The 15,028-nt window shown below is 47.3% G+C and overlaps 1 protein-coding gene across 1 annotated transcript; it reads right to left on the bottom strand.

The window, feature by feature from the left end:
• Positions 1 to 5,852: 5,852 nt before the first annotated feature.
• Positions 5,853 to 10,516, bottom strand: LOC150040017 (NUT family member 2G-like). The gene is made up of 7 exons (XM_090327447.1): positions 10,128 to 10,516; positions 9,194 to 9,322; positions 8,265 to 8,404; positions 7,524 to 7,816; positions 7,060 to 7,176; positions 6,645 to 6,767; positions 5,853 to 6,116 (listed from the first exon to the last, which is right to left on the bottom strand). Exons 1-7 carry the CDS (start codon positions 10,367 to 10,369, stop codon positions 6,021 to 6,023), a joined length of 1,140 nt encoding a protein of 379 aa, XP_090183573.1. The 5' UTR covers positions 10,370 to 10,516; the 3' UTR covers positions 5,853 to 6,020.
• Positions 10,517 to 15,028: the final 4,512 nt, after the last annotated feature.

Raw genomic sequence — 15,028 nt, 5'->3', positions numbered from 1 at the left:
AACAAGTTTAGAAAGCAGACCCTTTCCTAATAAAGGCAGAGGACATTAAGGCATAATCAGAAAGGAATGACTGAGAGTTAAGTTTCCAAGCAAGAAGGAAACAGCGGGAGTATGGAGGGGCTTGAATCTGAGGGAGTGGAGGGAACTCTCCAAGAAGTTAGATGTGATAGTGACATCCCAGTGTCCTGAAGAAGATAAACATTTTCTCCTGCTACCACCCCTTTGCCCCAGAGTTCTATAGAGTCAAGTGAAGGCTCAGCTTGGAGCCAGGAACCTGAGCCTCCTCATTGTATCAGGGCATGGGACCAGGTGGCAGGGAAGCATGGAGACCAGGAGGTCCACCCAGAGCAAGGCCGGCCGCAGGATGCTCACATTTCCTGTGTCCCCATTGTCCACAGCTAGGGCAGGCCTTGGTAGGAGGCTTTAGACTCAGACTTTCCTTGGCCCTGTGTCCCATTTACTGCACCCAAAGTGAGGCCCAGGAGGCTGGTCCCCACCCCCTTGCAGCTGAGAGGGAAGGTCTGAGACCAGCAGCCCTGGGGATGGTGGCCTGGGTCTTTTGGAAGGTGGCCATTAGCTGTTGAGTGTCCTTCTTTCTCTGCTGTCTTTCCTGTTCTTGCTCCTTTTTAACTTTCTCCTCCCTGCCATTAATACTGTTCAAAGCCAAGTGTAAAAGCTCATTCTGGGGGGTGGAAAGCCCCTTTTCCAGGGGCTGTAACTTTCTCCTTTTGTTGGGTATGCACTGGCTCATAAAGTGAACATGAAGGAGTGGGGTGCCCTCTGTGGAATCAGCATTAGCATTAATATACTAATTGCCTCTGAGAAGTGGTTAAGGAAGAGGTCAGGGCTTTCATGGGGGTCTTGGATGACTTCCTTAAGGTTTTCATAACTGACTCTCAAGTGGGTGTTTTGATGCATGCCCATCACTAGACAGGTAACCATGAACTCAAGGTTTTCAGAATCACTGGCATTGTTCTGATAATTCCAGTGGGAAGTTGGTTGTGAGATTAGCCTCTTTCTAGAGGGGAGAGGGAAAGCAGGCAATCTGTTTGTTTATCCAATAGGTGTGAGCCCTGTCCGACCTTAAAATGCTCCCTCCTTCCCTCTCTCCCTTCTCCTCTACCCCCCCCTTTCTTTCTTCCCAGTCCTGGGGCTTAAACTCAGGGCCTATGCACTGTCCTTGGACACTTTTTGCTCAAGGCTAGCGCTCTGCCACTTGAACCACAGCAGCACTTCCAGCTTTTTCTGTGTTTGTGGTACCCAGGGCTAGGCAAGCACTCTACTACCAGGCCATGCTCCTGGCCCTAAAATGCATTCTTTCTTGTCTGGTCTAGCTAAGAACATGCTGAATATCATGCCAGGTGAGAGAGTACAATTTCATAATCCTGGTAAACTGCTTTTTTATAATGGAGCAGAGTGCTTGAAAATGACTTCAGTCTTTGTCTAACAGAATCCATCTTGTTTAGGCTGAAAGGAACATGGACTCAGGAGGGTCTGTCCTGTCCTGCTACCTCATGAAGGGGAAACATATGAGACATTTTAGAGGGAGTGGTGGGCAGGAATGGAAGGGAAGAGAGGAGGGGAGAGGGGAGCAAGGTAGAGGGAGGAGCTGAGCAGAAGGTGATTGGGAGGTAGAGACTGGAAGTTCTCAGGTGTGGGGGTAGAAGGAGTGGGAGGAGAAGGATGGAGTGGAGTGGATAAGGAGGAGGCTCAGTGGCAGAGTGAAAGTTCAAAAGACTAGATGGAGATAGAGGTGGTTTGGGCAATGTTTTAGAGTTTGAGGAGAGGGGGCAACAAAGAACAATTTGTGAGGTAGGATGGGATGAAGAGAGAGAAGGTTTAGAATGTAAGAACAAAAGCTTGAGCATATGGGACCTGCCATTGGACTCTGCCGTTTCATTGGAGAAAATTGTTTAAATCTGTAAGAATACTAAAATCAAAGCTCCTGAATGCAGGCCAAGGACAGCCATTGTTAAAGGCTGGTGAGGCCAGAGTTCAGTAGACAATTGAGGTTTTTGACTGTAAATCAGTCAGCCCACACATCTTAAGGTTAGGCCACTGGCCAGCCAATGGGGGAGTCTCTGGTAACAGGCAATTTGGAGCCCAGTTTGGAAGATAGGGTGACAGCTGCATTAGCTGTCCCCAAGTATTTGGAAAGATAAATGAGTGGGTGTCTGCAAAGTCCTAATTAAAGGGTATCCACAAAGCATGAGAGACTCATGTCTCTGAACCCACAGTCATGGAGTGGGGGGACTTCTCATAGGCCTCTGATCTGTGTCAGGGTGGTTCCACCATGGACCATGGCTGATTATCTTGTCCTGAAGACTTCTAGGTGATGGATGGAGATGGTCAAATTGCAGTTGGCCTCCTGCCTGGAGACCGAGAGTCTGGGAACAGAAGTGAGGGAAGTAAGCACAGAGGGCTCTGTGATTCCACTGGAAAGAGAAAGAGAAGGGGCAGAGCAGAAACTCAATGAGAGGTGACCAGGAAGTGGGTGGCCTCTCAGCAGAGGGGACCCAGTTTCTCCTGGCGCTTTTCCTCTCTAGGATTTTCAGCACTAAGTGTTAGGAGAATGGGTGGAAACAGGCTGGACTCGTTCATTATAATGAACCAAGAGGCAGACTAGAAAGGAAAAGGAAGAGATTTAGTGTGTGCAGTTGCCCTGGGGATTGAACACTATACCTCATGTGTACTAGGCAATTGGTTCACCACTTGAGAGCTGTGACCACACATGTTTTACCTTCAGGATTTTTTTCAGTTTTAGGCTCAAGGCAAGCGCTCCACCACTTGAGCCACACCTCTGCTTTTTGCTCTTGGGGAGACTAAATGAAGAGAATACGCTCACCTACTTTCCTGTGAGAGCTGACTTAGACTCTTGACCCTCAGAGGTCAGCTGCCTAAACAGTGAAGAGTACCACAAAAAAAGTTTTATTTCATTGATTGTTCCATTTATCTTTTACATTTTATGGATTTTAATTGCTACCTATTATTCCATATTTCCATATTTTAGTTTTATTTGGATCTTTAATTTGATCTGTTCTGGTAGACACATTGAATGTTTGGGCATCTCTCATCTGGCTTTATTTGCAACACTGAAGTCACAGAGGTATGCATTGGAGTGTATGGTTTCTGCTTTTGGATGTCTCCTTCAACACAACATGAAGGAAGAGAACCTGTACTGGATCAGTTAGATGGTAGCAGACTCCAGGAGTAAAACAAAGAAAAACCTTACATTCTCCAGGTTCTTGATAAAAACCAATGACTCAAGAGGCAGAATGAGGAATGCACTTTTGAATGGATAATGGTTTAAAGGATTGAACTTAGGGACTTACGCTTGCTAGACAAGTGCTCCACCACTTAAGCCATAAACTTAATACCTTTTCTGTTTGTAGGTCTTCTTTTTTTATTGTTCTTGCTGGTTTTGTTCCTATTCCATCTTAGCGATTTTCCTGAGGTTCATACCTTCTCTCCAGCTTCAAGCTTCTCAAGTTGCTGGAAATATAGGTATGCATCACCACATCAGCACGAACAAAATTTACTGACTGGCCAAGGAACACACACATGTGATCCCCTTCCCAGAAATCAGCCTCTCCACTCTAGCAAGTTGGTGAGTTACAAATAGAGAATAGGCTAATAAAAGGAGGAGTTGTCATGTGTTTTCTGGGCATAGGTGGAGATATTTCAGGAATTAGGTGGCTTGCTTTTTCACAAGTTTACTGAGCTACTATTATTGACCACGATATCTGTTAGGTGTCTTTATAGAATGGGTTAAGGCCACAGGGACAAAGATAAAACTGGAAGATAGACAAGTCAATATGTTGTCTTGTTCCAGTCATCTCTTAGATATCTTCAGGTCTAAGGGAGGAGTTAGTTTTTACTGCAAAGGCAGCCCTCATGACCTAGACAAATAGGCCATGAACTGTGTGCAACTATTACCATGTTGACACACATCCTGAGTCTCTCCACAGCAGAGCTAGTGAGAGAGACACTAGTAATACATTTCCCAGCTACATGGCCTGCAAATTTAGTGCCTTTTTTTCTTTTTTGACTAGTCATATGGTTTCAACTAAGGACATATGTGCTGCTCTGGTTCTCTGTGAGACAAGCCTAGTGCCCTACACTTTGAAACACAGCATCATTTCCCCCTTTTTTTGGTGGTTAATTGGACATATGAGACTCATGCTCCTACTAGCTTGAATCACAGCCTCCTGCTTAGCTAGGATTATAGGCAAGAGCCACTGTGCCTAACAAATTAGTGATTTTAACTAAAAGTGAAATGAGATCAATTATTTGCTTATTTTTCTTGATTAAAAAAAATGGGACAATTTCTCAACTCATTTCTTACATTCATTGGGAATGCATGACCTTGCCCTCACATATGAAATTTCCCTGTAGTTTATTCTTATTGACAGAGACCATTTTTTGTGTGTGGCAGTCCTGGGTCTTGAACTCAGCATTCTCCTTGGGTTTTCCTCAAGGCTAGTGCTCTACCATTTGAGCCACAGCACCACTTCTGGCTTTTTCTGTGTATGTGGTACCAACGAATTGAACCTGGGTCTTTGTGTGTGCTAGGCGAGCACTCTACCACCAGGCCACGCTTCTGGCCCTCAGAAACCATCTTTCAATCCCAATATATTTTTGCAAACATGCTTCATAAAAGGACAGAAATGTGATATTTCAATGAACTCTAAGACACAGGACCTTCTAAAGATTATAGTATACAGGTAGAATTTGATCTTTGGAGAAATGAACATAAACTTTATAGTCAGCGCTTTTGCACAGTCCACAAAGTTTACAGAGAAAGCATAGATGATACTCTCACAACTGAGGATTCAGAAAAGAGCTTCTTAAGAACCTTTAGAAAACATGCTAGGCAGTTATGGCTCTTGAAAGCGTGGCTACAAAGAGGGATTTGTACCATTAACACTCCAAGTGAAGACATTCTCTTGGACATAAAATCCGTTCAAGGATCCACAGAAGTATGATGTTGCTTTTCAGCAACCCCTGCTGTCAGTCCTGAGAATGAGCCCTGACACATTTCCCACGGTGCTCTAAGACCTGTGGAACCTTTGCCTAGTGATGGCCAATTATATCAAAGCTCTTGAATCTTGGGACAATTTACAGCTATTTCCCCAAGTTGAGACATCCTGGCCAAGTTTCCCCAAACAAGGGACTCTCAGCAATCCTTCCCAGAGTCCATAGATTAGGAGAATCTCTAGTTACTCTGAGTACAAATGAAAGGGCAGCCACCACAAGGCATGCCCAAGAGCTGGTCCCTCTTCATCACAGCCAGAGAGCATGGTCTCTTCCTAAATGAGGAAGAGTCCTTGCTGGGGTTGTCAGCCAAAGATCCCCTAGAAAGATGCAGCTACATCCTCTCAGGCCAGCACTTGTCTTCCCCAAGAGCTACTGGGGAAGACCCTGGCTAGTTGAGAACTTGTTCAGCCAAGCCATGGGCCCAATTAGGGCAGTGGAAAGAAACTCAGTAAAATGCAGGTCATCTCAAGATCCAAATTCAGAGAACTAGAAAAGGGCATGGAGGCTGCAAAGCATAAAACAGACTCCCCTAATAGATGTTCTTGGGTCAAGAGATGCTGTACACATAAGGACCTCTTAAGGAGGGTAAGGCCTGGAGAGAAGGTTATGAACCAGATAGCAGTGAGATTCCAGTCTGTCTGCTCCCAGGAGCAGTGGACTGATCTGCATGGAAGAATTTGAGGAGTGTGTGGAAAACTTGGAGCTGAAGATCCTGACAGCTCCCAATCTTCACTTGCTCATCCCCCTCATTCTATGGACAACCCAGACACCAGCTCAGCTATTCAGAGGACAGATTCCAACCAAATTCTCTTTATTTACTCTGCAAATCCCTCCCTTCACATAAAACTCCCTCCCCATCAGGCTCACTGCACCCTCCCTTCATTTCCACTATCCCACTGCCCACCTCCTTCCTTTGCTACACTACGGAGCCCTGAATCAGCATTTTTCCTTAGTAGGTTGTAGAATGCAATCCAAGTGAGATCTCACTCAGGTCCCAACTGGCTTCGATATTTTTTCTTCTTCCTCTTCTTCTGCTGACCATCCAGTGCCTCGTGCTTTCTCTTCTGAGGCTGTGAGGGCTGAAGAAGCCCCAATGTCAAGTCCTGCTTTGCAGATTCCTCAAGGCAAGGCCCAGGGTGGGAATTCCTTTCCAGGACACATGAGACTTCAAGGCAAGCTCTTTCCTTGAACTTGGCAGGTGGAGAGGGGTCTAGACTGCCGCCTCTTCTCTTGGACAAAGGCGGCCTGGGGGCCTGGTGTCCAGAGCAGAGGAGAATGGTGGAAGATTTAGGGCTCTGTGATATTCCCCAGGGTAGGAGATGGTACTCAGAGCCCAGCAAGGAAGCCAGACTGGAGACACTTTCCTTGTCTACCATCTTGTCCCCTACTAGCTTGCATGGAGTCCCAGGAGACTCTTCCGTGCAATTCACGGCATCTCCAGACCCCAGATGCTGGGGTTGGGATCCATATCCATGGGGAGAAGCCGTGGACAGGGTGGCCCCCGGTGAAGGACACCCTTGACCCCCCTGGAAGACACCAGTGTCAGGCATCAGCTGCTCTTCAGCAGTGCCACCATAGCTCTGATCATCACTGGAAACGATTTGCACCTTGCTGTTATCTGCACTGACTGCTTGTTGGAGGCTCTGGTCATTCCTAGCTGCACCTTGGCAGGTGGCCAACTCACAGACTCCCAAGGCTCCTTCGGGTGCCCCAAGTCGTTTCTGTACTATCTGTGGGAGGAGGAAATGAGTAGTGACTCTTTGCATTTGGCTGGAAGAGGCCCAACTGGAGGTGTCACCTCTCTTGGTTGCAGAGACACACTTGTGCTTGCCACCTCTCCTCTGGGTCTCTTTCCAGCTCTGCATGCTTAGCCCCTCCCTGGCTCTCCAATGCCTTGTCCACATCCATATCTACCACCAGGAATAACCTCAAAAGCCATGACTCCCCAGAGTCCCAAGGCCCCTCCCTTCCGGTAGTACCGCCTTTCATTCCCCTCCCCATCCACCAGCTTCCTGTGGTCACCTGGTCAGGGGTGAGTCCTTCTTCCTGTTCCAGCTCCTCAATGAGGGCCACAAGATCCAGCTCTGGTTTGGAGGAAAGCACTCCTTCCAGGAATGTGGGATGAATGATGGCCTCTACCTGCGAGCCAAAGGAAGAGGGTGACGATGTGTGAGTGTGTGTATAAAGGAGCAATCAGTACCAAGGGGACTTTGAGAAGACAGGAAGGAATGACCTCCCCCATCTGGTCCACAGCACAGAAACTGAGTGTTTCTCTCTGCCCTCCCTCCACCCCTGGTCCCTCCCCCCTCTCTCTCTCTCTCTCTCTCTCTCTCTCTCTCTCTCTCTCTCTCTCTCTCTCTCTCTCTCACACACACACACACACACACACACACACACACACACACACACACACAGAGCCAGGAGATCATGCTGACTTCCAAGGGCCAGGGAAACTAGCAGAAAGCAGAGCTGGAGATGGAGCCCACATTTGCCATGAAATCCTCCCGGGAGCAGAGCTGGTCAATGAGGCTCAGGAGCTCTGGATCTGAACACATGTCATCGACATCCTGTTGTTTCATTTCCTCCTCTTTGGCTGTCCCCTCAGACTTGAGAGTGGACATTTCTGGAAGGCCCTCCAGCCAATCCATGATGGCCATGTATTCCTCCATGGCTTCAGAGGGGATCTCCTCAGGTGCCTTGGTCTCTGGTGGCTTCTGGCCTGTGGATGCTGGTGGCTTGGTAGACTGACCCTTGAGACCATTCTTGGTGGAGTTGCCCTCTAAAAGAGAGGAAAACAAGACAATGCATGGATGGGGAAATGAACACCCCAAGATTGCTGAGGAGCAGAGATTACTAGAACTATGCCAGACCAAGGCCATCATAGACACTGGAGCAAGAAAAGGCACTGCAACATAGGAATTTGTAGGGCAGCCATGTGGGACCAAATTCAGAGACACTGAGACCCTGCTGCTCTCCTTATCTAATCCCTGATCCTAAGCAGCTGTGGGCCAGGGTACCAGGACAGTGGAACAAGAAGCTACATACATATCCCCAATAATAACGAGTTCCATAATAAGCACATCAGAACCCTCAGGCTGTAGAGGAATTATTTGCTTCAATCGTAAGAGAAATTGCTTCTTCTGAAATAGGAGCTGTGGGGGTGGCTGAATTCTTCCAGAATCCTTTGGCCACCTTATGCCATGGACTCCTACACTTAAAGACTCTACCTGGCTGCTGGAGAATGTCAAGGGGTGAGGGCCTTGGAGAATCTTGGTTCAGTGGGATTGCAGGAGGCTGGCCCTGGAAATGGGTTATCCCCGTCATCTTTGAATTGTCCATCTCCTCTGTAGCCTCAAATTCCATGAACCTGGGAATGAAGGAGGCACCCATTGAGCTGACAGGGAGATTAACCCGATGCTATTTCCCAGAAGGAGAGCATGGGTGGAGCGGGAGCTGTACTCTGAGGTACTTGTCTAGTCCCAGAAGGTTGCTGGTGAAAATCAGATGTCAGTGAGGGAAGGAGTGACATTGTCCAAAAAAATGCCCTCTTTATTTGACTTACGTTACTGATCCCGTGTGTATATAATAGCAATAAAAATGTTTTTTACAAAAAAGGTCAGGGAAGTTTTATATCCTTCAGGGCTTGCATGGGACCAAGAAACCCAGGAAGGGCTTTGAGTGACCCATCTTTGAGGCCTATTCTGGCCCTGCTCCTACCCACAGGAGGAGACTGTCAGAAGCTGATCAAGATTGTGACTGATGGAGAGAACAAAGAGCTGAATTTAATCTTTGAGTCTGCAGAGCAGGGATTGTCGCCACAGAATCATGAGCCACCAACTTCTAGAGCAACATTTTTCTTTGCACAATTCCCAGTTTTTGAAGTGACCACTTATTGGCTGATTTCTTCTCCTAATCTGACCCTCAACCCCTCTGGCGGGGTTAGATCAGACACCAGAGATACAGGGTTTGTGAGGACTCCACTAGGCCACAGCTCACACCTTGGGTAGACTGTGCCACTCAGAAATGTGTCAGGAGAGGAGGACTTTTAGGCACGTCCATACCCTTCCCGGCAGTGTGAGTGATGAGCCCCACTAGGCCCAGGTGTGTGATCCCTGTCCTCCCCCACCACATACCCTCGTCAAGTTCCCTCACTCACTTGGCTGCCATCTCGTGGTAGCTCATGCGGTCATAATTGCTTAGGCACTCCCATTCCTGAAGGCCTCTCCACAGGCCCTCGTCCAGGGACATGGTGGGCTTGAGCCGGGCCAGGGACCGAAGCACTGGGCTGCAATTCATCAGGGTCAGTCACAGTCCACAGGTGCCCCTCCACCCCCAGTTGACCCAGCCCAGTCTATGACTTGGTTCTCCTCACCCCTGCCCTGCTCCAGGGTGGGCTCTTATTTCTAGTTCTCCCTTACTGACCACAGAAATCAGTAGCAAGGACAGTGCTCCCTCATGTGCCTGTGAGTGCTTTTGGTTAATGTGTGTAGAATTAGACAATGAGTTTGTTGTTCAGAACTGACATGTTGGATCCTTATTCTAGTAATAATGGTGTTGGGAGACAGGGCCATAGGTCAGCCTAGATTAGGTGCTGTCATGGAGATGGCAATCCCAGGACAGGACAGTGCCCTTGGAGAGACAGGAAGAGCAACCAAAGCTGCCTCTCAGCCCTGGATGGCACACATGATGCAGCCATGGGATCTGCCAGCTCCGGAATCTGAGAATTCCATCCTTTGGACTGGGAGAATGTCTGGTTTGCACGACCAGTTCCACAAGTTTGTCTGATGGACTAAGCTAAGTGGCACATACACAGGATGACCCTAAATGCACACTGTGGCACCCTTTATACCAGGCCTTCTGTGGGAATTCTCTATGAGCTGATCCTTCCTGAAAACTAAGGTTAGTCCACTCACCAGGGCACCGTGGTGGAGAGAGGTAAGGTGCTTTTCTTGCCCTGGTGTGACAGTACTATTTCTATGTGTGTTTTTCTCTGCAGCTGCCGGAAGGCTCAGAACTTCCCTGGCCCTTTTGGTAGTGATCCCCATTCCTGAGCTCCAGCAGAGCTCCTGCTTCCCAGAGGAGGCACTCACATGAAGAAGCAGGCAAGTGCTTCCATGTCAGGAGTCTGTGGAAGTCTCTTCCGGACCAAGGTCTTGAATTGCTGCCAGCGCCGAAAGTTCTGATAGACACTGGGAGGCGAAGGCTTGGCCTGGCGAGTGTGTACACTGCCCTCTGCACAGGGCCTCTGTGACCAAGGTCCCAGATGGCGAACTGAGGGCATGATGGGAGCCTGCTTGGATTCTGGTAGTGTGGCTACAGGGCCTAGGCCCATGAACAAGCTGTCTTGGGCAGCCTGCCTCTGTCCATTGGTGGGGACAGTCACTGGAGCATGGGTGTCAGGACCCGGCAAGAGAAATGGAGCCCGGCCTGCTGGGCTGAAGGTCCCAGGAGGGACATTCCAAATGAGAGGAGCCTGAGTGAGAATAACTGTCTGGTTAGGCAGGGGCACTGCTGGCCTTCCTCCTGTCCCCATTTCCACAGTGCCACTGGAAGGGCCTGCCCCACTCAAGTTGTAACTTCTTCCTCCAGACACCACAGCTGTGCTGGGGAAAGCAGGCCTCACCCGAGGGCCCCCCTGAGGAGGGAATGCTGCAGCCACTGTGGGTCGGGGAAGGGGAGGCTGCTTCATCAGTGACCCAGCACATGCTGGGCCTGGCGCTGCAGTGTGAAATTGCAGGTGTGTGAAAGGACTTCCAGAGGCAATCGGGTTCAGGCTCAGGTTAGGTACAGACACCGGACATGCTGCTGGAGAAAGAACAAGAGGAAAAAGACACAGGAGATTTGGAATTATTGAGGACTAGGAAGGATTGTCAGTAAGCAGGGCTTGGAGGGGGGAAATAGTGTGATTCCCAGATAAATGTCATGCTGTGTCCCTCTTTTGAGAATTGTCCTGCAAAGAACTTGTTTCTGTCCCCAACACTCCCTCACCCATGTGCACTGAGAGTAACTTCTCGGCTTCCTCTGCATCTGTGGGTCTCCCTCAGGCATCCTGGGCAGAGAGCCCATGTCCCTGAAGGCTCTTCTCTAGAAAGGGGTTAATTTGCCCCCAATTGGCAGACGATTCCACTCGAGCAGCCACTGCTGCTTCCCTAATCTTCTCTATGCAGGTGAGAGATTTAAAAGATGCCCCGTTAGTTCCTCAGCTTTCCTTTCCTGAGGAACTATCTAAACCTTTCCTTTTCTTGTCTAACCTAGAACCAGAAACAAAAGCACCAAATGAAATCTCTCCTTAAGCTAGCACCTGAGGACACCTAGAGTTAACCTCCTAACACACCCCACCTGGCCTGTGGGTCTTTCACTTGGCACCTTCCTGGAAAAACAGCAGTGGAGCCAGCGTGGTAGCTCATGCCTGTAATCCTAGTCAGGAGGCTGAGACCTGAGGGCCAGCCCGGGCAATACAAAGCCGTGAGACTCTTATCTCCAATTAACCACTAGAAAATGGAAAGTGGGGCTATGGCTCAAGGGTAGAGTGGTAGCCTTGAGTTGAAGAGCTCAGGGACAGTGCCCAGGCCCAGAGTTCAAGCCCCGTGAACCACCAAAAAAAAAGAGTAACACCAGAACGTCTCCTCATTCCATGATTCTCTCTACCCTGTCTTGGGAAAGACAATCCTAGACTCAGTTCACATCAGTTCCCTATTTATGAAATACCAAACAAAGGAGATGGACCCTGTCTTTGCGTCCACAGTGAAATGAAGGGCACAGACTGTTGACAAAACGAAAATCTGAAGGCATCAGAGGGATTACAAGTGAGGCCCAATGTCTGAGTCAATGGCCAGGCTGCCCTGTCCCTTTGCAATAAACACCACCAGCTACTGGGACTGGAATAGAAGTCCTCTGCGGATGGGAAGAGGCCAGGGGTTTTGGGCTGTGGCCAGTGGATTAATCTGCAGCCTCGTCTAAGACACCATATCCCTGGGTCCTTGTGACGTCCCCTCAGGAGTTATCTTCCAATTTGGGAAAGTTCAGTGCTGTGCTTTTTAATACTACAGCTCAGCCCATTAACTCAGGTTAGGAGGGTGGGGGCAACTTTAAATTCGAAAGTCCTTTCAGGGATAGCTGGGAGTTAGAAGCTTTAGCCCTGACCTTCAAGCTTACCTCTGTCTGAAGCCATCCCCACAGGTTTGGATACCATCCACAGCTGTCTGGAAGCCCTTGAGTTAGAGAAGTCCAGTGGAGAACCCAGAGAGCAACGTGGCTCCAGTTGCTTCTCAGGGTCCAACTACAACTGGGGAAGGTTTAAATTTAAATAGCAGTAGAATGTGGGGGTCCAGGCATTCTACAGTGGGGGAGGGGCGGAGATCCAGTAGGGCTGGGTGGGGAGCTGACAGGCATTCCATTCAGGGCTCTGGCAGGTGGACCAGAACCTTGGTTCTCTTTAAATAATGCAATGTGGCAAGATGACTGTTGGGTGCTACAGCCACTTCAATATTCTCTCTTAGATGCAGAGAATATGTTTTGCGGTTGTTTTCTCCCTTCATGTCTTCATCCGTACACCTGTTTGTTGTTGTTTCTGTTGTTTTCTTTTTCTTTATTGTATTTTATTGTCAGGGTAACGTACAGAGGGTTACATTTACATTCGTCAGGTAGTGGGTATACTACTTCTGGAACATTGCTATCCCTTCTCATGTTTTTCTCCCACTTTCCCTCCCCCCACTCCCTCCAAATCATCTTGATTTTTCTCCTTCTCTTCCCTATTTTAAATAAACAAATAGACATATATACAATATACCGGGTAACAAAGTTAGATACAGTAACAACATGAGATTAACCATAAGGGGGAAAAGAAGAGAAAACAAATAACTTCACATAGTACATTTAGAATAGCAATCACAAAGATAAACCTCCTGTTTCCATATCCTAGAGTTCATTTCGCTTAACCTCATCCTATATGGCCATATGTACATCGCTTTTGAGCCACTGTGATCCTCTTCTCCGAGAAAGCCTGTTTTGTTGTTGTTGTTTTGTTTTGTTTTGTTTTTTTACCTCATCACACACTGTTTTCCTTCTTCACAGGCATTCCTGGGAACAATTTCAATAGTTTCATAAGTTCCAAGTTCTGCTTTACATACACATGTATTTATGTGCATGTATATCATACATATACTGTGTATATCATGTGTGTTTATATACACATAAAATGCATATACATTTTCTCTATAGACACATAGAAGACTGGCTAATGAGATGACATAGACTGGAGTTTCCATTAGAGTCTCTGGACTTCATAGCTTTAGAGAAGAATATGAGGAATCGGAGGCAGAAATGACACCCACGCCCTAATAATGTCCAGTGCTTAGGGTTTCATTTTTCCTTTTTATACATACAATAGAAATCCTCTATGCTTGTAATGCTGTGTATTTTGTGGCTTTTACTCACCAATCTCCAGTCCTCATTCCCCTGTGTCCTCCACATGGTAGTGTGAACTGTCCTCTGGGGGCCGGAGGCCACTGCTTGCTGGCTTCACAATCGCTTGTCCCATCACATCTCCTTGCTCTTGGGGATGCATATTCTAAATTGCAGGGGCAATCTTTTTGACTTGTTGGCTTTGTCGTACCATTGTTTCTTTTTTGTTTTTTTTTTATGCTAAATGATCATAAAGCAGCACCTGTTCAGTAGGAATCATAGGTGAAAGTTTGTTTTTTATCTTTCCTCAGGCTAGTGATTTATGATCTTCTTTCCTGATACAGGGCAGGTATAGCTAACAATAGCTTTCATAGCTACATGACCATCAGGGCACATAGCTGACACTCCATGGAGCAGTGTGTTACACATTAAATAGATTTTGTGCTTTTACTCCCATCATATCTCTACAATAATCATGTGTTCATTCTAAGGAACGCTTTAAGGAGAAAATGGTTTTGTCCAATTGCAAATTAATGCAAAGGTTTGATAATGCTTCATGCAGGCTTACTCACGCTTCAGTGTTTTGTGTCCTGGCGAGGTTAGTATGAATGTGAATTTGCAACTTTTGGCTATGTTGGGTTTATTAAAACATGCCACTCAATTAGTAAAGGATTCATTGTGAATATATCTGCATGGCAAATGTTTTAAAATGTTTTACCCCCCTCAAGAAAATGTGTGTTCTAATTTGCATATTGTGAGTCACTGCCAGTTCCTCATTGCCCAAAACAAGGGAAAAGCACTCCTAGTTTATACTGTGACAAGAAGACATTGCTAGAAATTTGGGGTGAGCATGAAAAAAGAAAAAGGAAATCTAGCTGAAGGAACTCACTCCCTGCTGGACAGCCTACAGGTGGAAAAGGAATAGACATTTAAAAGGACTCTCCCACTTTGTGAACTTTAAAACAGAGCACAGTTGGCAGATAAGCCATTTTGACCAAAAGAGATTTTTGCATGAAGTGCAATGGGGGCCATGTGGAAATGGAAGTCCAAAGCCTAGGGGACCTCTCCCTGTTTTGCTATGCTTGTGTGGGCTCAGGTCTCAACGACCCTCCAGTTTCCTCTTGGGAGATTCTTGTTACCTTTCACCTGTATTTCTGCATGAACTAGTGAATATTTCCACCAAATGCCTGCATGGTGTTTGGTCAGAGTGATTGGAATGAGAACACACAACAGCTGCCTCTCTGCATACGTGTAGGCTTCAGTTTTCCATCTTCCTTACTTGCACTTACCTTTCTGTTCTGTCTAGCAGCCTCTGTACAACTTCCCTAGACCTTACTTGGGAGGCTAAAGATGTACAGACATAATCAGATTATTCCAGTGGTAATTTGTAAAAACACACCATGCAGAGAAGTAGATAAAAGTTCTTTGGGCTGGGTGTGGTAGCCCCACCTATAATCTTAGCTACTCAGGAGGCTGAAATCTGAGGATCGGGGTTAAAAGCCTGTCTGGGCATTAAAGTTCCTGATACTCTTATCTCCAATTAATCTTGAAAAAATGAGAAGTGGCTCTGTGGCTCAAGGGGTAGGGC

The sequence above is a fragment of the Megascapheus bottae genome, unplaced genomic scaffold, assembly GCF_031878675.1.
Source record: "Megascapheus bottae isolate mThoBot1 unplaced genomic scaffold, mThoBot2.hap1 HAP1_SCAFFOLD_467, whole genome shotgun sequence".
NCBI lineage: Eukaryota > Metazoa > Chordata > Mammalia > Rodentia > Geomyidae > Megascapheus > Megascapheus bottae.
The sequence above is the reverse complement of the archived record's forward strand: the minus strand, read 5'-3'. Positions and strand labels throughout refer to the sequence as shown.

Coding starts and splice junctions, on each gene's coding strand:
- LOC150040017 (XM_090327447.1), bottom strand. CDS start 10,369: ATGGGCCTAGGCCCTGTAGCCACACTACCAGAATCCAAGCAGGCTCCC. Junction 9,323..10,127: donor GCACTTGCCTGCTTCTTCAT/GTGAGTGCCTCC, acceptor GATGAATTGCAG/CCCAGTGCTTCGGTCCCTGG. Junction 6,768..7,059: donor AAGGACTCACCCCTGACCAG/GTGACCACAGGA, acceptor CTCCTCCCACAG/ATAGTACAGAAACGACTTGG.